The sequence below is a fragment of the Egretta garzetta genome, unplaced genomic scaffold, assembly GCF_000687185.1.
Source record: "Egretta garzetta isolate BGI_Z169 unplaced genomic scaffold, ASM68718v1 scaffold98, whole genome shotgun sequence".
NCBI classification, from domain to species: Eukaryota; Metazoa; Chordata; class Aves; order Pelecaniformes; family Ardeidae; genus Egretta; species Egretta garzetta.
Window position 1 is genome coordinate 2,262,280 of NW_009260611.1, and position 22,310 is coordinate 2,284,589.

The following is a 22,310-nucleotide window of genomic DNA, read 5'->3' on the forward strand; positions in this document are numbered from 1 at the left end:
ACTCAGTTGGAAAGTGTGAATTTCTGTGGCTTATATATAGTAAAAAATTTTTTTTCTATAATCCTGCCATTATAAAAATTTGAGTTATTTTTATATTTTCCCTTAGCCCTATTTAGATGCACTACTTGTACTACTCACTAGCAAGGAGCTTTGTCTGTACAGATAGGTAGTATCACCCAATTCCTCCCTGACCTGTAGCCACTTGAGATGTGCAAAGTTCTAATTTCTAGAATACTGAAGACCTAAGAGTTTCTGGCACCTCTGACAGGAGTCACACATGCATGGGACTTTCATTCTAAGAAGGACCAAGTAGCACTCAAAACAGTAAGCCAGTCTTGCCTGATGAGTATCAGACTGCTTAGCATCAATGCACTCCTAAGAGTCTGAAATGGGCTTAAAATATTTAACACATTAATTTATAAAAATTGAAACAGATGGCATGTTTGAACAGGCAGATTCACTAATGTTGCTCTGATCCCACTGAAAACAAATTCCCTACCAGTTTCAGCACAAAAAAGATCAGAAGTCTGCCTTAAAGCAAATAAGGTAGGCAGTACAGAACTGTTATTCCCAAACAGTAACTGCAAGCCTTGGACAATATGCAGATGCAGGCACAGGCCAATTCAAGAAGTGCTTAAAGGAATAAGAAAACCAGATTCCAGGCTCAGCTTTAAATATCTTTGAATTCAGTGTCCTCACTACAAATAGGACATGGAACAGCATAAACAGGCATCAGCATTAGCCATCAGAATCCCTGGCAATCTTTAGTTTCTGCTAAACTATAGCCTAACACTGCAGCAGGATTGCTTTTAAGTCTCTTGAGGTGGGTCTCACTTCCCAGACATTTTAAAAGGATGTACTTTTCCCTCATTTATTAGTTAACAGGGCTAATTTTGTCCTTAAAAAGGCATTAAAAGCCACTATTAGATCAATACATCCTGGGGGATTTCAGCAAGTTCTAGAAATAAAGCTCACCAGGTCCTGGCCCAGGGCTTCACATAACATGGGTCCTGAGTGCCTGAGGTAGCAGCAGGGCTTGCGCTCCTTACTTGAGCAAACAGCTTACTAATTAGTTTCAAAACCAAAGAACTTTTTAGCACAGGTAGCAACTAAGTTTTTGTACAGCATTGCAGTGAAAGTTACTCTCCTAAATGTGGACTGAAAACAAGATGCTGCTTACACCTTGGAGCATATTAACTGTCCAAGCAAGAACACTTGCAACAGTTCAGTAGCATTTGACAGAAAGACAGTACTAGGATTTAAAGATGGGTACTCAGGTTCCTTGCTCAGGGCAATTTTCACTATTGCAACAGAAAGGATCCCTCCCACCCCAAGTCACAGGGAATCCTCACAGTGTCCATTAACAGTAGGCCCCTGAATTTATTCCAACAAAAGTAGTTCCCGAACACCTTTTCCCATTCCCCCCCATCCTCAATTTTATTTACCTCTTTCCACATAATGTTCTGCCACATCCCATTTCTTAGAACTGGAAAAGGAAGTTTAAAGTTAGATTAGAATAAATACCCAAAGTTTGGACAAATTTTAAAACAACTGTATCAGCAGCAGTTAGCATTAACCAGAATAGGAACTAACACACACACCCACATATCAGAAGAGTACTTTTCAGAACCTGGGACCACACTGCCATCCACAGCTGTAGGCACATGCACCCAAGAAAGTAAGAATCTGTGCTTAGTATTTATTTTATATAATTTTTATCACCTGCTCAAACCCTTCAGAAAGGAACTGCAACACTTAGCATCTCCTGTAGTTTGCTTTAAACAGCTCTCTGTTCCACCAGAAATTCTGGAGACATTTCAGCAAACAGTTCACACACAATGAAGGTATTTCGTAGCTTTAAGTGCCATGAATCCAGTCTTGTAGACAATTTACTGAAAAAAACAATTTAGCCTTCATGCTTACTGAAACAAATCTAACTAATAAAATTTATTAGTCAAGGAAGTTACTGAAGCAACCATTTTTTTTTTAACTCATAACCGTACAATCTCAAGAGAAAGCTTCCATTAGACATAAAACAGCTCAGAATTTTCAGGGCTGCAGCTTTGCACCTCTGCTCTGCTTAATCCAGTTCCATAGGAGTAATCCAAAGGACAGTAAAGACAATCTTTCTAGAATATTTATAGGAGGATAAAACTGAAGAATTATTATCAAAAGGTATTTGGTTAAAGTAACAAAGAACAAGTACCTAAAAAGACTGCTCCTACTCAAAAACCAGTTTCAATACGAACCTTCTAGGACTTTCTAGGACTAAAAATAGTGTATCGATGCTCTAGATGTAGGACTTAATGTTGTCACTCACACGTAGGCAAGTAAACCATTTAAAGTGCTGCTCCTGAAGAGCAAGTATTTCCCATCAGTCTTGCGCAAAAGTTTGCTAGCCCTGTGCTTCTCTACTATTCAAGTGCATCCCATAGAATATTAAATGCTCATGGCTTATTCTATAATTTGACATTGAAAGGATCAATACATCAGAAGAGTTATTACTGAGCTCTCTACATCTATGAAATATGCTGCTCAGGGGCTTCACTTAGGATTATATTTAGTGTGGTCCCTAGATTCAATGCCATCTCCACATGCACCACATGAAGCCTTCCAAGACATGAAACACTTGCTCAAAGCCTAACATGCTCCAGCTCCTAATGGAGATGTACAGTGCTCACCTGGAGCAGAACTTTCCAATTAGTTTCCTCCAAATGGAATTTAATTGCTACATACCAAAGCCACTCTGCAAAGCAAACCAATCTTTTCAATGGGAAATTCTATACATGAAATGTGCTTTGAAGATACACTACTGCTCTAAAAAGAAACATGAAGATAACTGCAAAGCGTACATGAATGTTACTGAAGCAAGCACTGACACTGAAGTCAGTGTAGTTCAGAACATAGCTAAGCAGCTGGTAGATGTCTACTTTTGAGCAAGTTGAACTGCTCTCTGCACTGATTCCATTGACAAGACCTCGCTCAGCTGTAAGAGGAACCCCAAGGCACACACAACCTGAATTTAATTTATCTTAATCCCACCTTGAGCATAAATTATCTTTTCATTCTCATAACACAAGTCTCAAGAATGAGTCTCTTTAGCTTTCCTCTTAAGAAATTAGGATACGGTTTTAAGTATTATTTTGAAAACTGTATTTAGAGTATTCAAATGTGAAAAATAAAACTTGAACCAAAATAATTTTTCAAGGGTAAATTCCAACCTTGTGTTCTTTAAGGTTGTCTCTCCACAATTACTGTGATAAACTTCCCATTAAGTGTTTTTTAGCACGTTCTCTAACTACAAATGAATTGAACTGCCTATGTGACCTCTGAAAAGCAGTCCCTCGTACTACCTATAATAAGGCCCATTTTGCTACAGCCAGTTAATTGCTGATTTCTCCTCTCACTCCAATAAATAGTTTTCTTGCACTTGAAACATCTTCCCAGACTCTTGTCGAGAAATACCTTGAACTGGTAAAGCAATGCTTTTTGGTTTTCGTCGTATACAATCTCAATGATCAACCTAACTTCTCAAGCACGAAGGAAAAAACAACTCACTGAAAATAGCCCTACAAACACTTTGCCTGTTAACTGAAGTATGGAGCTAGCAGGTTGTTCAGTTGCCCACGTTCCTTTAAGTGTTTCTCCAGCTTCTTGACACTTAAGCTAGATGTGTTTAAGAGGAAGGGGCTCTACTCAAGAGGTCAAATCCCTGTGTCCTCTTGTTGCACCTGCAGATCTCCATGCTGGAGTAGCAAGAGAGCTGGCAAACACAGGGACAGGGAGATCCCGTGACTGCAGCACAGACTGACCATGGGGGAGCCATCTATAAGCTTCATGTTTTGTGTTTTCAGTTAGGGAAGATGAAGAACACAAAAACTATGTCTTCAGGTATTAAGTGCCAAGTAGCATCAATACATTAGGGATACATGTAGGCATTCAGAGGATATCAGTGTTAAATTCTTTCAGTGAAACTTCAGGAAAGCAAATCCACAAGATCACCAGAGCTCTTCCTATATTTTAAGGGCAGCAACATTTACAAAAATGACTTGGAATTCCTTTGACAGCAACTTTTAATGTTTCAAGGATTGAAGCAGCAGGAGCTAGCAGTGTGCCCAGGTAGCCAAGAAGGCCAACAGCATCCTGGCTTCTATCAGGAATAGTGTGGCCAGCAGGACCAGGGAAATGATCGTGACCCTGTACTCAGCACTGGTGAGGCCACACCTCAAGTACTGTGTTTGGTTTTGGGCCCCTCACTACAAGAAGGACACTGAGGTGCTGGAACATGTCCAGAGAAGGGCAATGAAGCTGGTGAGGGGTCTGGAGGACAAGTCTGATGAGGAGCAGCTGAGGGAACTGGGGTTGTTTAGCCTGGAGAAGAGGAGGCTGAGGGGAGACCTTATTGCCCTCTACAACTGCCTGACAGGAGGCTGTAGCGAGGTGGATGGTGGTCTCTTCTCCCAAGTAAGAAGTGACAGGACAAGAGGAAATGGCCTCAAGGTGCACCAGGGGAGGTTTAGATTAGATATCAGGAACAATTTCTTCACTGAAAGGGTTGTCAGGCACTGGAAGGGGCTGCCCAGGGAAGTGGTGGAGTCCCCATCCCTGGAGGTATTCAAAAGACAGGTAGACAAGGTGCTTAGAGACATGGTTAAGTGGTGGATAGGTATGGTTAGACTTGATGATCTTAAAGGTCTTATAATCAGGATAGAGTTTGGCAGGGGAGAAAATTGTTTGTTTTTCTTGGAGGAGCTGATAACTGTATAACTTTGGAATTTTTAAGTTCACGTAATTTCAAGGTTGTCCAATAATCCCCCCATGCCTCGCCCCCAAGTCTTCCACTATAAGCATCAGTCTGAAACATCTACACAGTAAAATTTAACATACCAATAATTACCTAGTCCAAAAAGATATGCATTCTCCACCATCATGACTGTTTAAGCAATAGAATTGTTCAAAAATCAGTGCTCTGGTATTCACTATTTGCACTTTAAGCATTTAACTTAAACACTGGTTAAGTCTTACCTATTGTTTTCTTTTTATTCACTGCACTGTCTGCCTTATGCCTTTTCTGCAAGGAAACAAAACATTTCATTACACCTCATTACAGATTCCAAAACCATTAGAGCTAGAAACATGACAAACTGCAAGATGATACCTTAGGTCATTTTTGCCGTTATGGTTTTTTTTTGGTTTGTGGGGGTTTTTTTTGTTTTGCGGTTTGTTTTTTGGGGTTTTTTTATTATTTTTTAAAGCCACACAGATCATCTAAATCCAAATGGTCTGTGAAAAATATATAATTTAACTTTAAAGTCAGAGTCCTTGCATTGGAAGACAGGCTCAAGCCTGGACCAACAGCAAAACCCCTAAGTTTCCAAAATCATTTTTTGGAAGAAAAACAAGAGGAACAATAAGAAACAGTATATTTAGATGACAGCTGTACTATATATTCTATATGCTGTTTGTTTAGACTGATTTCTAAATTATTCTATTCATCAGAACTTTGCAAAGCCAAAAGAATTCTTCATAATTAAGCAGTATCCAAGTACAGTAGTGCAGATTTTCCTCAAAACAGTTTGCTCTGTGCTAAAGTTGCTTTCCCCCCCACCCATTTTCAAGCCCAAATAAAAAAGCCACATATCTATCAGAACTCTACAGTGCCTTTCTAGCCAAGCCTTTCTAATAAAAGCATGAATAAACAAATAAACTTTGAAGAGGTAGAAACAAGTGTCCTGACTTCTACTGTTTCCTTGTTCACCATCTATAATAAAAATGCTTAGTTTATTCTCAGTGTGCTATAGAAATTCTAGTCAAGTTCAGAGCTTTGAAAGTCAAAAGGATATTTCACTGCTGTTAAAGAAAGCCTCTATAAACTTCAGTTGCATAGCTTTGTGGCATTTTGCGGCTTTTTTGAAACACTGTCTTTAACACAGACTTCCCCATAATTATACTCACATAGTCTTCTATGATTTCTTTGATGCCAGCAACTGTTAAAATAAATAGCAATGGCACCAAGGTGGTATATCTTCCTGTTGGAGAGACATCTGGAATTTGCTGTGGATAGAGGGAGAAGAGATACCTGTTTTATATCTGTATTTAAAATTAGTTTCTAGCAAATTTAGAACTTCATGCAAAACTCTCAGAAGAAAGAACACAGAACTTTCCAATTTGTGCCTGACTGACATCCAGTTTCAGTGGGCAAAGTAGCTTAAGTTCTCTGCAGATTTGAAGAAACTACTACCATGATTGTCCCCCTGTACTCTGTACTGGTGAGGCCATGCCTCAAATACCATGTTCAGTTTTGGGCCCCTCACTACAAGAAAGACATTGAGGCACTGGAGCATGTCCAGAGAAGGGCAATGAAGCTGGTGAGGGGTCTGGAGGACAAGTCTGATGAGTGGCGGCTGTGGGAACTGGGGTAGTTTAGTCTGGAGAAAATTGAGAAAAGGAGGCTGAGGGGAGACCTTATCACCCTCTACAACTGTGTGACAACAGGTTGTAGTGAGGTGGGTGTTGGTCTCTTCTCCCAAGTAACAAGCAATAGGACAAGAGGAAATGGCCTCAAGGTGCACCAGGGGAGGTTTAGATTGGATATTGGGAATAATTTCTTCACCTAAAAGGCTGTCAAGCATTGGAAGTGGCTGAGTCCCCATCCCTGGGGGTATTAAAAGATGGCTGAACAAGGTGCTTAGGGACATGGTTTAGTGGTAGACTTGGTAGTGCTAGGTTAATGGTTCGACTTGATGATCTTAAAGGTCTTTTCCAACATAAACAATTTTGTGATTCCATAAAGTTAGAAGATTAGGTTGTTATACTTGCTTTCTACTCTATTTCTCCTCTTCCCAAGAAAAGCATTCAACTGATGTAATTCAACTGGAAGCACTGATAAACTGGACTATCTAAACAGTCAGCAGTTCTGCAAGAATCCACCAGTGTTTTTCTCCGTATGGTCAATAGCTCCATGTTTTACAATACTACTACTTGTTCTCACTTGTTAGAAAAAGTAGCTTAATTTTATGAACTACATTGGTAAAAGTCTCTAAGTTGCCTTCTAATTTCAATTATAAAGTACACACCTCATTAATATTGCTATTCAATTGTCTAATAATTTCTTTAGCGTTAAGCATAACAACTGAAACAACTTTTAATGCATTACAATTTCATTTCATAATCAAGGCAAACCAATAAAGCAATACCTGCAGTAAGGCAATGAAGAGGAAGAATGCATTTGCAGCTTTTCTTATCTGCTCATACAGGAATCGAGGTAGAAATGTCACCACGCTGTACTTGGCTGTGCTGCAGGTTAGAAAGTTATTTTAGTAAGTCATTGTAAAGTCATGCAGGAATTAGGACCAAAAAGTTTAAAGTAGGCTTCCAAAAGCCAATGTTAGAAAGGTCATACAGTAAAGACAAACATAGAACATGAAGTAAATAGCCTATGTTAGGAGGAAGAGCAGTTTTGTACAGAACAAAAGAGGTTATCACACAGACCCAGAAGGCTGACAGTCCCACTTGAATCACTGGTACCTTTATTATTGGATAAACCACCAAGTAATTTACTGTCCATCCAAACTTCATCACGATGAACAGGCAACCTTCTACCACAGTTCCAAGCACTTCATCAAGTGCTTAAACCCATGTTTTGATAAGGGGTAAGTGCTGAGGGGAGGCAGAGTTGAACATAGGAGAAGTTAGAAATTCTGCAGTACTACTTCTAAAATGCCTCATTTCCCAGTTTAGAACCACTCTATACTGTTATGAATAATCCACTAGAACAATACACACTTTTTCAGATTAATCTTTCCTGGCTATTTTCCCCGAGTAGTTATATTACTATTTCTTCTGCCTTAAACCAAAAGTATACTGCACTAACTAATCTCAACAATCTGTGCAGTTTCTTGTCTTCCTCACATCAAACCCATGACAGGCATGAGTACAACTTAAGGAAAAAAGCATCCAAGATGACAAGAAGGTTTAACCATTCAATTTTTAATTGAGTTCTATAAGCCACCCCCATCCTGTCAAGTTACCCCAAGCAACCTAAGAGAGATTAAGACTTTTAGGTGCAAGTCCTTGCTCTCTGAACACATTAGTTACAACCCAGTCATCTACGTACCTTCCTGAGACAGGTTCTACAGCATAAATTTTCTTGCACTGAGCTGTATTGAGAGTGCATTTATCTAGTAGCATGTAGTGTTGCATTACACAAGGCAAAAAAATATTTTTTGAGTAAGAGCAACTCTGCCTTACTTTTCTCCACTGAATTTGCACAGCACCTGCCCCCACCATTACCTACTGGGCATCAGCATGATTTGGAGCTTTAAGAGCCAAGTGCTTGCAACTGTAGCTCAGGTGTCTTTCCCCAGACACCAAATGCAAGCTCTGCAAGAGCTAGACAACCTGTGACAGGAGTTTTTGTTTGTGTTTCGGAGTATCATTTCGTTTGGGTTTTGTTTGCTTGGTTTTTTTAAAGAAGGCTTTTATTTCCAAGGAACTAAGAGCCCCAAGATACTCCTTTCAAGAAAGAAGAAAATTGCTTCCTGAAGCTCTAACAACACAACTCCTCAAACACAGACAAGATGCTGTTTTACTTATGTTTCCTAGAAGTGTCAAGAACACTTTTCCATTAAGGCTGGTCTTCTGTGTGAACTGCTTTTCTCATTCTCTCCCACCAATAAGACTTCCAGATCAAATGAAATCCATAGCATTACTGTTCACAAATCACAAAGGGCTATGATAATCAAATGCTTTATCTACAATGATTTGCCTTTCACAACCGACTGCTATGGATAAAATTTTTTATTACAACCTTGACCCACAAGCGATTAAGTTCAGTGGGGTTCTCTTCTACTTATTTTTGTACATACAAGGTTAGAGAATGGCTTTCTCCAAGACCATTTATTTGCTTTAACCATTTTCTTCTCCCCCTTTTCTTCCCCATCCCCATTTAACGATATACTGCTGCATCTTCCAGAATCAAACAGTAACAAAGGACAATATGGTATTATTTGTTAAGCAAAGCTCTATTTTGGACACTAGAGTAGAATCAGTGGGGCAAGTGAAACAAAATAATCAATTAAAAAGCACTTAAGATCCCATCTTATTAGACTGTGGTAGTTACATTTCAATTTCACCTGGCTTCCTATTCAAGCAATTACAAACCCCTACACTAGGTTTGTTGCAAATCAGTTCAACAGGATCTCTAAAAAAGGCAACGTGACAGCATTTCTAGCACTACAGCCCAGAGACTTCCTATTGCTACTACTGCTCAGCAGAATCCTGTATTAAAATACTCAATGTGATATTTCACAGGAGTTGCAGATGGTCATGCTTTAACATAGATTATGCCAAGCCAACTGAGTTAAAACATACATCTGGGTTTATCATGTAATATAGTACTCTTATGGTATAAACAAAATTATTTCCTTGAAATGCTATTAGTTTCTTCCAACTGTAAGTATTTTTTTGTTTTAAGCCACATTCACTTGGTCCCACATGTAATAACCTTCCTATAATACAGAATGTAATTAAACATATGTCTCAGAAGTACCTTGTGACTTTAAAAAGATGGGTTAATCAAGTTAATAGTTTAGACCTATCGTACAAGTGAATTTCCCAAGCAGTACTAATTAGAAATCAGAGTTGAGAGATTTTTATACAAAAATAGTATTTCCCTGGACATCACATTGCTAGGACTATATTAGAGCAAGAATTGGTCTGATGGCAATTAAGCCAAAACACCTATTAAACAACATACTGCCATTTACCGACTCTACAGTTAACTAGTGCAAACAATATTCTTACTCTAATGATCATGTTAATGCCAACATAATAAGGCTCTTCTGAATGAGCTTTATTCATATTAAGTCACTCCCATCCTTTGCTTCAGTAACATGACAGAAAATAGGTGCAGTTCTAATTAGAAAGGGGTACATTCAGCTGTTACCATGCAAACACAGAACAGCAACCATGTGTATGCATAAAAAAAAGGTGCATGTTATTATTCAAAATTAAAGCTTCTTATGAAAAGCTAACTAATACTCTAATCTGGGCAGGAGTATTTGGTTTTTTTGGCTCTGAAGAACAGCCCTCTAAAGGACAAATACAATAGTTACAAATTTAAATGCTTCCTCCCAACAGATAGATGCATTGAAGATGACTTCAGGATAATCAAAGCTCAGAAAGAAGTTAAAATCTGCAGGTGAACAGGTAGAAAATTCAGGCAGCTCACTCACAGCACTATTTTGGTCACTGCAGATGAGTATCTGCTCTGACCAGCTCAAATCAGAGGCATCTTATCTTCAAAGTGCCTGGTACCCAACTCCAAGAGCACTGGGTCTGCAGCCCACAGAACGGGTTGCGGCAGGGAGCAGAGGGGAGCACATGCAGGAAACCAAACAAACTGGCTTTTCCCAACACAACAGCAGTTCGCTATGCAAACCTTGCTTAACTATACAAGTTTATTGTTTAAGCAGGTGTGTAAACATTAGAAGAGATCTGTTTCCTCTGTATCTGCAACTTAATTCATGTAAGTCATGTTTCAAGTTGCACCACTCTGCAAGTCAGGAGGAACACTACCAGAAATACTGTTAAATAAACAAGTTCGGATACACATCAGTACAGCTGGAAGAGCCTGGCCCTGCTGTTTCTACGGCAGTGCAGAGATTTTTTGGAATGCAACCACTACAATTTGAAAAAGGTTAGTGTCCTTCACATACTTTAAACTCATTACTGCACTATTAGAGAGCAACAAGAATCAGTTATTTTGATAATACTCACATGAAATGTAGCACAGTAAGCTGAGAAACTCAATAATAGTTTTCCAGTATAGTTCCCCCATTTGTTAACATGGAATTTTTGCACAACTACCATAGTTGCCATCTTCCCTGTTTCCCCAAAACTTTTAATCAAGTTTTACTCTATTGAATCACCGTGAAGCAGAAAAGGCTGCCAGTAATAGAAGCAGAAGAGTTACGTCCTCGAGAACTGTATGCATGCCGGCAGTGTTCAGCTGAATACAGCTCTGCATTTTCCTTGTCAGCTATTTAAGCACTTCCACACCTCCCTTGACAATTTAGATTGACAACTCAGATGAACTTCACCTTCAGACTAACCACGATAAAGAAAACAGGACATCCTTGAAATACATGTAGTTTCATTTCCAGGCTGATAAGTGCAACAAAACTGTCCTTTCCTAGGCCACTATCCCAAAGCTATCCATTCCTCTGTTCACATACTTGAAATACTCTCAACTCTGAGAGCTGAAGAATGAGAGCTGCTTGGTGTTAGTGCTTGTAACGCACACCAATTTGCAGGAATAATTACTAAGCAAGCCAGACACAGACATCTGAACCACAGCAGAGGGGCTGTGTAATTGAAGTGAACATTAAGGATCTCAACTCTTCTCTCACCAAGCATGCTTTCTTTCCATTAACATGTACAGAAGGTCAGATGTCCTGCTTGAAATAAGGGCTCAAATACTGTCTTCAGCGTAACTGTGTGCGTATGCTCAGGTCCTGCAGGCATGTTACACTTCTTTTAATGGCAAGATTGACATTGGCTTCAGAGGTTCTGCAGTAGCTCTCAAGTACAGAAGCAATACAAGCACAAGCTACCTCCAAGACAGTCACCTGCTGCAGGAGGCTCAGCAGAAAGCTTTACATATTGTAAGTGATATTTAACTACATTAACACAAGAACCAACAGGCAATTATTACACTGGATACAGAGAAAGCTCATTCATAAGACCATCTCACCAACAAACAACACTGCCACGCAGAATACTGGCTGGGTTGTTACAAATCCAGATGTCATGAACAAGCTTTTTAGTAGTTGCATTCTTATGACAGCAAAAGATCATATACCTGTCCTCGCAACATATGGAAGATAGTTTATTTTGGTCATGAAACCCACTGGAGAGACACAAAAATCAAATGTTTACAAATTCCCCAAAGAACATATTCTGAAGGCTTTAAGGAGCAATGACTTACACACCTATGCAATGACTGTTGGTTAACTGGAAGCTAGGTCCTAAACAACCAGTGTTGGTTTATTCTAGCAGGCAGCTGTTTCTGTCTGAACCAGAGCAGCCCCTAATCTAATTGAAGAGCTCTACTCTGTCAGATGAACCCTTGAGCCTACAGTTCCTGCAGAGGAAGACTAGCCAATAAGGGTTTCACTACTCTATATGGCCTGTACACTTACATCAGCCAAGAAAAGGGCATGTGATGCTTAAATAATCCACCGTTTGAGATTGCCTCTGAACTCAGGTCAGAATAGAGGAGTGCAGAAGGAGCTAAACTTGCTCTTGCACTGTAAAAAGTGCACAACTTGCATCTTATATTATTGCTTAAAGCTGAAATGCCTGACCAGAGCAAGATAAAGAATCAAGAGCCATCACACTAGACTACTTGTCACCCAGCCCTGTAGCAACCATTATCCATAGCCCAAATGCCCATTTTGTTTCCATCTTTTCCTGCGCTCCCTTACAGCCTCTCTATAGTTACAATAACATTTTGTACATACAAATTCATGTATTGTCAAAAAATGAAACAGGTCATAACTTTGCTTAGAGGACATTCTTCTGCCTAGCTGCTGACACATCAAGCCCTGAAAGATTTTTCTAACAAAAATGCAGCACAGGCTGGGATCCACCTGGCTGGGGAGCAGCTCTGTGGAAAGGGACCTGGGGTCCTGGTGGACAAAAAGCTCAATATGAGTAAGCAGTGTACTGCTGCAGCAGAGAAAGCCAACAGGATGCTGGGTTGCATCAACAAGGGCATCACCAGCAGAGATAAAGAAGTCATTATCCCATGCTGCTCAGTGCTTGTCAGGCCACACGTGGAATACTGTGTTCAATTTTGGTCCCTGCTATGCAAGAAAGACGTGGACCAGCTGGAGAGGGTCCAGAGAAGGGCCACAAAGATGATCAAAGGATGGGTTATCTGCCATATGAGGAAAGGCTCGAAGGAGAAAAGGCTTAGGGGAGACCTTATCACCATGTTCCAGTATTTCAAGTGTAGCTACAAAGAAGACGGAGACTCCCTTTTTACAAGGAGTCACATGGAAAAGACAAGGGGTAATGAGTACAAGTTACTCTTGGGGAGATTCCGACTGGCCACAAGAGGAAAATTTTTCACAATGAGAACAATCAGCCATTGGAATCATCTCCCCACAGAAGCAGTGGATTACACAACATTGTGCCCTTAAAATTTGGCTGGACAGGGTGCTGGGCCATCCTGTCTAGACCACACTTTTGCCAAGAAAGGTTGGACCAGATGATTCCTGAGGTCCTTCCAACCTGGTATTTTATGATTCTATCAAAGTTGTTGCAATACTGTAAGAGAGGGATAAATCTGTTGTCCTAGATTATCCACACAGACATTGAAACTGATTGAGAGTATTCAGATATATTAATCCATATGAACTTTGGCAGCATACAAAAGACACTTACAGCAGCTTCAAATTGCAGTGCCCAGTAACGAGTAAAAACTTACTAGCAGGACAGTTTTAATCTCAAGGACCTCACTTCCCCTCATTTCTGTTAGTGCAAGGATTCCTTCCCATACAGAATGGGCTCCCACCAGAAGCAACTAAAGGTATCACTGCATGTTTGGAAGACTTGTTCTTCCCCTCCCTTATAACAGGAGGAATTGATCACATCTTAGTATCCGAGCCCTCTTTTCTCAAATCATATGATTCAGGGAGGAAAAAAAAAAAAAAAAGATTTTTTTCCTAAGTGTTACAAGGGTCAGGACATAGCAAGCCAACCCACGAACTCCCCTGCAAGTCAAGTTCCACCAGAACTTGTTTTTTGTGGGCCAGAATGGTTTGGGTCTGCTGTAGTAAGACACTGAAGCTCTTCTGAAGAACAGTTTATTTCAAGTTGAAAGAAAAAAAAGCTGTCAGCTAGACAATCAGCCACTGAAGTTTAAGAGTGTTTTACACAAGGGGAAATCTAAAATAGCACAGACATCTCAAATACATTCTTACATCATTATTTTATAGTAATGCACATCATTAGTGTTGTCTCCTACAGCAAAGCCTAATAAAAAGGCAGGGTGACAAGTGCCATATTCACTGATTAACACTACTTGCCAGCAGAAGCAACAGGATCTACCCTAATGCACAAGTTTCATTTTGGGACAGCAATGTTCAGGCTGACAGACCCAGGTTGGCTGAGCTACCTGCACTAGCAAGAAGCTCATCTTCAAGTCTTTAATTTTGGTTGTTGCCTTTGTATGGACCATCATTAAGACAAAAGTACATGAAAATGCATTATGAACTGCTGTCCACTGAAGCATGAGTCTTGTTACTTTAGTTTAGTAAGATCAACTCCTAACTACATAAGGATTTTTCAGAATTTCTAGCCTACAGTAGTATCTCATGCCAAATTGCCCCAGTATCAGCAGGACTTCTGCCATAGGTAGGGCAGTGAAAGACTACAGAAACTAATGTAATTGATGTTGCCAAAGCAAGTATTACTTCCACTACAAAGGTCTCCTACAGTAGTGCTCATGGCAGTCTTCACACAGAGTAGGCATTAGCGCAACTGCTTACGCTCAGTTTAACCTAAAAACAAGACCTCATGGGTCACATTTAATAGAAGTGATAGCATTTTTGCTTCCAAACCCTGTACCCTGGAGGATCTTCCTAAAGCATGCAAACAGAAAAGGCCTTTCCATTTGTTCTCTATTCATGCAATCCCTACAGAAAGAAAAATAGACTCCTGGCTATTTTTCAGTAACAAATACATTAGACAAAGACTGTTTAGAAACAGCACTAAAAGCTCTGTAGGCGTGATATTGTTTCAGTGTGCTCTGATATTGTCAGGTCATCACTATAGAAATACACCCTCACTTTTCAGTGGACCTGCTGGCAAGTACAACTCAGTAAAACAGAGCTGACTGGAACAATTAGCCTAGAGAGACTACTGTCTAATAAAGGAAATTTAGTACCACATTTAGGTACTGTGCAAACCCAAAATAAGCTTCACAGTAAACACACAACATTGATTCGAAAATGACTAAAAAAATATCAAAACAAGTCACATTAAGTTAGCTAGCTGTCTAAAAGCTAGATTGCTAACTTCAGATTTAAAGCCATTATTTAATTCCAAGTGTCACCACAACTTAAGCAGCTATTGTTCTAGTGACAAGCAGGGGGGTGGTAGAAGTGAATACTTCCATTTCTCTCAAAACGGAACAAATATCTTTACAGTCCACAGAAACGATATGGAAAGCAGTTATTACAGTTCTTGAGCTCTACTTAGGTCAACCTAAAGAGACTTCCTTACCCTTCTACCCTTTTCTACAGACCACCAGCAGATGGACAGTGAGGTCTGTAGCACTAAGCAGAAGGTTAGACACAAAACAGTGGACAGCAAGGGACTTTCTAAAGTGTGATTTATCATACATGCCACCTCCAAGTCCTGAAAGACACCTGCTTTGACTCCACCCTCACTCAAACTACACAAAGAATCACTAAAAATGTTTAGTCTCTTCCTGTTCACATACTTCTCTGGACAGAGATCACCAACAGTGGAAGAGTAAGTAGAAATGCAGAGTCACATGGGAATACACACTGCTGAATATGGGCCAATATTTATTCTGCAAAAATGTGGGAAAGCAGCTTTGCTCGCATGAAGTCAGACTGCATTTAAGCTTTGGCTCCAGTGTCTGAAAGTCACTTATATAGTGACTTTAGATAAAGAGAGGAAAGATCCAGTTTAACTCCCCTGCTGTGTTGCTACTGCTGATATACGAAATCCATCATTATGGAAAAAAAAAATCCCACCCCACCCAATTTCAGGATGCCAGAGAGCTGAGCAAGCAGAAGGGCACTAGAACTTACTCTCTTATATCCAGGAGTTTGTTTGGGTTTTTTTCCATCCAGACATTTCATCTAGGCAAAATTCAACAGTTTCACTGCCAGGGGCTCCGGCCCTAGGAATAGCCCACTAAGACCAAAGACACAGCAACTTCACATACATTGGCATAATCTAGAAACACGTGATCAACACCAGGCATACAGTATCCAGCTACTTTTAGTGAGTTTTAATGGCTAAAAAAAATCCTTCTATAGCTGTACCCAAGCCTTTTTCATGGTGATAGATTACAGTACCAGTAACAGCTGCACTGCAGGAAAATTAAGTATTTGCTGATTTATGAGAAGTATGTAACACGGAGTTTCTTTTCAGTTAAGAACAGTATCTACCTAGAACTAAAAAGAGTTACCAGAGGATTAATTTAATACGTGATTAAACTTGTACCATTCAGAATGTAACAATACATCCCTTCTTTGAAGAATTCCAAAATGCTTTTCTGCAGTCAGGCAAGCGATCTGTTCACATGACAACAGAAGACATTTCTAAACGTAATACAAGCACTAGTACAAACAGCCACCATGTCTGAACTCAACTAAGAATAGAAACGAACACAAGCAGGGGAAGTTTTACCTAGAAAGCAAAAGGTACATTTTAGAGCAAGAAGAATGCTGGTCTACAGCGTAAGTGAAGATAAATGCACATAGCAGTCTACTATTCACATTTTCAACCGCAGATCACCGTGAACACTACTTGGGATATTTGTGTTACAAGGGTCAATACTAATTGGCTATTGATACGAGCAACTCCTATTTCGGCAGCAGGGACTCACTAAGCATCAGTGAGAACCTCCACACACATTCAGAAAGCACCAACTGCTCTAAAGCACAAGTGGCTTCTACAGTACCTATTTACAAGCCAAGAAAGCAGTGTATTTTGCTTTTATTTGCAACATACAGCTGAAATTAAAGAAGAATCCACACTGCGCCTACAAAACTTTGTCACCAGCAAGCATCCTGCAGACCCCGATGGGACAGTCTGGGACTACAGCTAAACAACAGCCTGTTTCACACAGGACCTGGGGTGCTAGTAGAAGCCTTATTACAGTCTTCAGTGCTAAATTGCTAGTGGTGGTGCTTCTGTCTTATCAAATGAGAAACTATTTTTCAACAGTTTGCTTGAGTTCTCAGACCTTGTACAAGTGAAAAAGTGCAAATTGAAGGCTTCTTGTTCATTGTCTTTTCTAGCAGAATTTAACTTTTGCCTGTATGGAAGAGAAGTCACTGAACAGAAGATTTTCTGGATACCAGAACACATCTTTTGGGTCCTCCCTAATAGATCAAGCCACCAAGTTCTGCCCTGGTGAGAAGCTTTTCAACACGACTTCTGCATTCAAGATCCGTTACAAGTATACAAGTAGAATTTTGTCCTCCTTTATTGCTATTTCTGCCCCTGACCTCCCCCTCAAGCCACATACCCAGGCTGAAACTGGAGTCCCGATTCAGATGTAAATCAGACTTGCACCAAGACATACTACCAGGTCTTGAATACAAGATATTACATAGAGCAATGGTTACAGCAGCAAATGCAATGTACTTAGAAAGTCTGGAGACAATCGCAAGCATACTTCAAATTATTTCAGCACTTTTCTACTTCCTCGATCAAGAAACGAGAAGTTCCAACTACTTTTGCATCAGCATTAGTACATACGCAGTAAGTAAGGGGCTCAAACCACTTAACTGGTGATATTTACTGCATGCACAGGGAGAAAGTTTCAGTGCAGTACTGTCATATATTCAGTATAAGCCTCTGGTAGAGTCAATTGCTGTATTAATAAAGAAACATCAAGGAATTGTACATACATGAAAGCCAGATCTGTAGAAGATTCTCACTTCAAGCAAAATAAACCAGTCTTCCATGTGCCCCTTAGGGTATATTAGAAAAAAGTATTCATGCTGTTAGTTTGATGATCTCAGAAGTATCGAGACAGCATTCAAATCACTATCGTCACGCCTCATCTGTATCCCTGCAGTTTTTACAAGGCAATATGCAAGTTTGTTTTCAAGCTATAAGATAAAGACTTTTGAGTCACCTCCCCCACCATTCAGGTAATCACATTATAAATCAAACTCAGTAATAATAAAGAGCTATGGTTTAAGCAATCAGGCAAACTCATAGCAAAAAAAAAAAAAATTTTTTTTTTCAAGTCAAAGCCACCAGCAAAGCTTGCACTTCTGCTAAACAGTTATTTTCACACTGTGCTGATCTGCTACATAGCGAGCATATGAGCTACCATGAGCGCTCACAACTGAATCAAGCCAACAGCAGAAGAGTGAGAGGTTGGAAACATTAATAATCCACTAGCATTTTGTGTTTCACACCTACATTAGAAAGAAAACCCAGTACTTAAGTACAAAGAAAGCCCTTTCCTACAGCACACTGGAAGCAAGAGAAGAAAAAAAAAGCTGTCTGGGGTCTCTATAGAAGTCTGACTACTAATGCACACTGTCTGTAGCCAGGGATGATTTAGGCTGACAGTAGATTTCAATCCCCAGGTGCAGAATGTCCAAGAGAAGATTATAATTACTGCCTTTAAGTGGCACACAGCTGTGTACAGAGCAGCTGGCAGTTTTCAGAACCTAGTGTTTAATTTCTTAGTAAACTTAATTTTAAAGTACAGAAATGTTCCTATTAAACAGGTAAATATTTAAGTTATGTATATTGAACAAATTGAAACCGGTACTAGTTAGCTTTCATAAAAACATAGTTAATACCACAACTACAGCCATGTTGGACAAAGTAATTATATTTGTGCTATTTTTACATATTTCGAAGCTTCTAAAATGCTTCAGCTGAAAATGGAACATCATTTACCTTTTATTAAAGGGTCCAAAGAGTTACACATACACAAAGCTTTTCAGACTGAACACAGTGGGGATAAAAGCAGCTTCTAAAGCAGACAGAAAAGACATGTTCCTACAGAAGGAATGACTTCTATGGCAGCGTAATAAAGAACGGCAACAGTCATATATACGCACACGTAAAGGACAAAGCTAAATTCAGCCTACAGCACAAAGTTTTACAGCACTAGGTTTTGAAATAGTTCCTGACAGTTTGAAGAGCACAAAAATTTTTAGCCTCTGCTCTACAAGTTCTCACAATATGTAGCTTGTTCAGCCTAGAAAAAAGAAGGCTCAGAGGGGATCTCATCGCCACGTACCAGTACCTAAGGGGTAGCCACAAGGAAGATGGGAGACTCCCTTTTTCACAAGGAGTCCCATGGAGAGGACAAGGGGGAACAGACACAAGTTGCTCTTGGGGAGATTCCAATTGGACATGAGAGGGAAATTTTTCACAATGAGAACAGTCAACCATTGGAATAATCTCCCCAGGGGAGCGGTTGATCCCACCACATTGGACACTTTTAAGACTCAGCTGGACGGGGTGCTGGGCCATCTTGTCTAGACTGTGCTCTTACCTAGAAAGGTTGGGCCAGATGATCCTTGAGGTCCCTTCCAACCTGGTATTCTATAATTCTATAAAAAAAATTCTATAATCTCACTTACACTACAAAGCCCAGGGAAAGAAAAAGAAAACAGTTCTTCCTTCTACATCTTCATGCTCACACTTTTAAGACTTTTGGAAGTGTCAGTGCCTCACCCCCCTTAGCTTCTGCAACAGCATTATATACTATTTAAAAGTGATATTAGGGAATTATCAATTTTACTTAAATTTTCCAAGATTAAAAAACATTGTTACCACTTTTTCCTTATGCTCCCACAAACACAGGAATTCACTTTTAACAGAGACTCTCCCCCAAAAAAGTTAAAAAGCTCAAGATGCTTAGAACATCTTAAAGAGCCATACCACTGACCTACCGTCCCTCACCCTCTGCACCTCCATTTCTTGATGTATTTTGCTTAGTTTTGAACAAGATATTCCATACTACCCCTTAATCTGGAAAACTTTCTACAAACATCCACAAGTTCCCACTGTTGTTCAGAGAATCCCTGATGACTACCAAAAAAATACATTTGGAAGTCACATGATTTACAAACTATTTTGTTATCTCCTTCAGTTTAATTTTCCATAAGCCCTTATGTACAGGTGCTTACCCATTTACATAATGCCTTGCACCATGGTACACCGATGCTTCCTAAGGAGTCAAAAAGTCTTCAAATCCAACAGCACTGAAGTCCAGAAGCTGGATACAGTAGGAAAGTCCAAGGACTATACAGAACTGCAGTTCCTTGAGAGAAACTCTAATATACATAAGCAAGTAAGTAAACAAACCACTGCTCATACTCCAGACAAGGCACCTTTCCTCAGATACCATGAGCTCAAGTCACTTTTGCCTTTGTTCCCACTGGGCTTGAGGGAAGAAAGCTAATCCAGAGGATGGAGAGAGCACAGCCAAAGCCCATCACCCTTTTAAATCTCAAAGGGATCTGAGCTTTCTTACTCAGCAGAAGCAAGTTATTATAAAGCAAACTTAATTTCTAAATGACCCTAAGGAGCTAAGATCCCTAATCAGGTATGCAAACACTTCTACTTTCCCACCACACTACCTGCATTCTGTCCTACCCCTCACACACCAGTACTCCTTGTGACTCAGGTTGCCCTTGTTGGAGAGCAAAGCTGCAAAAACAAAAACCAAAAAACTACTGAAAAACTTCTACAGCTACCAGGGAACTGCTTCCCGACAGCAAGCTGGACGCACCTTGCTTAGGTGTTGGTAACAGGCCCATCCGAAACACATTCTTGGTAGCAGTCACACACTGCTTTTTCGTAAGATTAAGCCAGATCAGAACAGAATCCCTTCAAGAAAACTTAAACTACAGATTCTGCTGACCCTCCATTCCCTGCTTTTTCCTTCTGTAAAGCAGGAAAAGCACAAATAGTCTACCCACAGAAAACAGTCAAACTCAGCTCGTAATTAGTCACAGAAAAATAAAAATAAAAATAAAGTGAGAAAACATCCAATATTGCTGCCCACATAGAAAAAGCAAGACACTGAGAGTATCTCATCTTTAACTGCTCCTAAACCACAGGCTTTCCTAGACAAGTACATAAGTCAAAGCTGAGGAAAAAGTCCTACATAAACAAGTTGCTGCACTACCCGGAACACCAGCATCCTTCCAGAGGATATTCTTAGAATTGCCTTTAATAATACACACAATAAACCAGCTAATGGGAATCATTGTTTCGCAGGATATAAAGTTCCCATCTTTTCATAAAGGCACGCATTGTATAAACCACTCTTTGAACAACAACCCAAACATCTGCATTAACAAACAGAAGCCTGCTAAATAACACTCGTCCTTAGTTATGACAGGAGCCATCTGTTTACCTGGCTAACCCAGCTAACCCAGGGCAAGTGCAGCAAGCGCTGCCACAACCTGCTTATATTAGGCATCCTTACACTCCATCTTTCAGTGCACATTATTTGTGTTTCTAAACTGCAGTAACAGCATTAATCATACCAAGAGGAGTCTTAAAGACACATGCCTACAATGAAAGGCTCCAAGTGCCAAAGAAAATTCCCTTTGGTCTTCAGTTAACAGACAAAAGTGGACCACAGCCTTGTATGCACGGGGATGAGAGTTTGTAAACTCTGTAGTTATTCTTCTCCTGTTAGACTTACTTTTTCTTTTCTTCCTTCTTCTTCTATAGATGGGGGGGTTTTTTTTGGTTGCTGGTTTTTGTGGTTTTTTTGTTTGTTGGTTGGTTTTTGCTTTTTTGTTTGTTTGGTTTTTTGTTTTTTTTGTTTTTGGTTTTTTTTTTGTTTTTTTTTTTTTGTGTTTTTGTTTTTTTTTTTTTTTTTTTTTACACTTAGCCTAGTTATTCTTACAACTGGATGCTGCTACTTTTCAACGGAATGTTCCATGGAGTTTACATCACCAATTCTATCCAAGTCTCAGAATAGATTTTCACGGGTCAACCCTTGCATCCAAGAGTACTGGATTAGGTCCTGTTATTCTAGAACTCAGTAGCCCTACTACAGCTGCAGGTCTTTCCATGCATCTCTCACATGCAGCTCTCACTACTGTTGACAGAAGCAGCTTACCCCTTGCTGCTGCTGGATCCCTCCTTGCTGCCTCTCCCCAGCCCTGCTATCCAGACCCTGGCACCCACTCTGGCCAGCAGCCCCCCCCGCCTCGGCAGAAGCCGAACTTACTGCGTGGAAACCTGGGCAGGGACAGGGGGCAGGCAGAGGGACCAGAGCCCTCCCTGCCCACAGCTGCGGGGTGTGCAGGCTGCCGCCTGGAAGGGGAGAAGCGGGGATTGCTCCGTACCTGACCCAGTTGTCGCGGAACTTGCTCTGCTGGGGCTGGTTCAAGTAAATGGTGCGGGCTGGTGCCTCGTCCAGATCCGCCGAGGACGTGGCTCCGGACATCTCATCATCCGCCTTCTTATAGCCCGAGGGGGAACAGACGGGTCCTGCGGGGAGAGCGCGGAGGGGAGGCGGTCAGTGAGGGGCTGCACCC

The 22,310-nt window shown here is 40.3% G+C and overlaps 1 protein-coding gene across 1 annotated transcript in view; it reads right to left on the reverse strand.

The window, feature by feature from the left end:
* Nucleotides 1-22,255, reverse strand: part of ATP8A2 (ATPase phospholipid transporting 8A2) — a 208,662-nt gene extending 186,407 nt beyond the window's left edge. The window contains exons 1-5 of the mRNA XM_035900437.1: nucleotides 22,119-22,255; nucleotides 7,197-7,296; nucleotides 5,956-6,054; nucleotides 5,026-5,071; nucleotides 1,446-1,486 (exon numbers count right to left, since the gene is read on the reverse strand). Coding sequence (XP_035756330.1) covers nucleotides 1,446-1,486; nucleotides 5,026-5,071; nucleotides 5,956-6,054; nucleotides 7,197-7,296; nucleotides 22,119-22,219 — 387 coding nt within the window. The 5' untranslated portion in view covers nucleotides 22,220-22,255. The remainder of the gene's footprint in view (nucleotides 1-1,445; nucleotides 1,487-5,025; nucleotides 5,072-5,955; nucleotides 6,055-7,196; nucleotides 7,297-22,118) is intronic.
* Nucleotides 22,256-22,310: the final 55 nt, after the last annotated feature.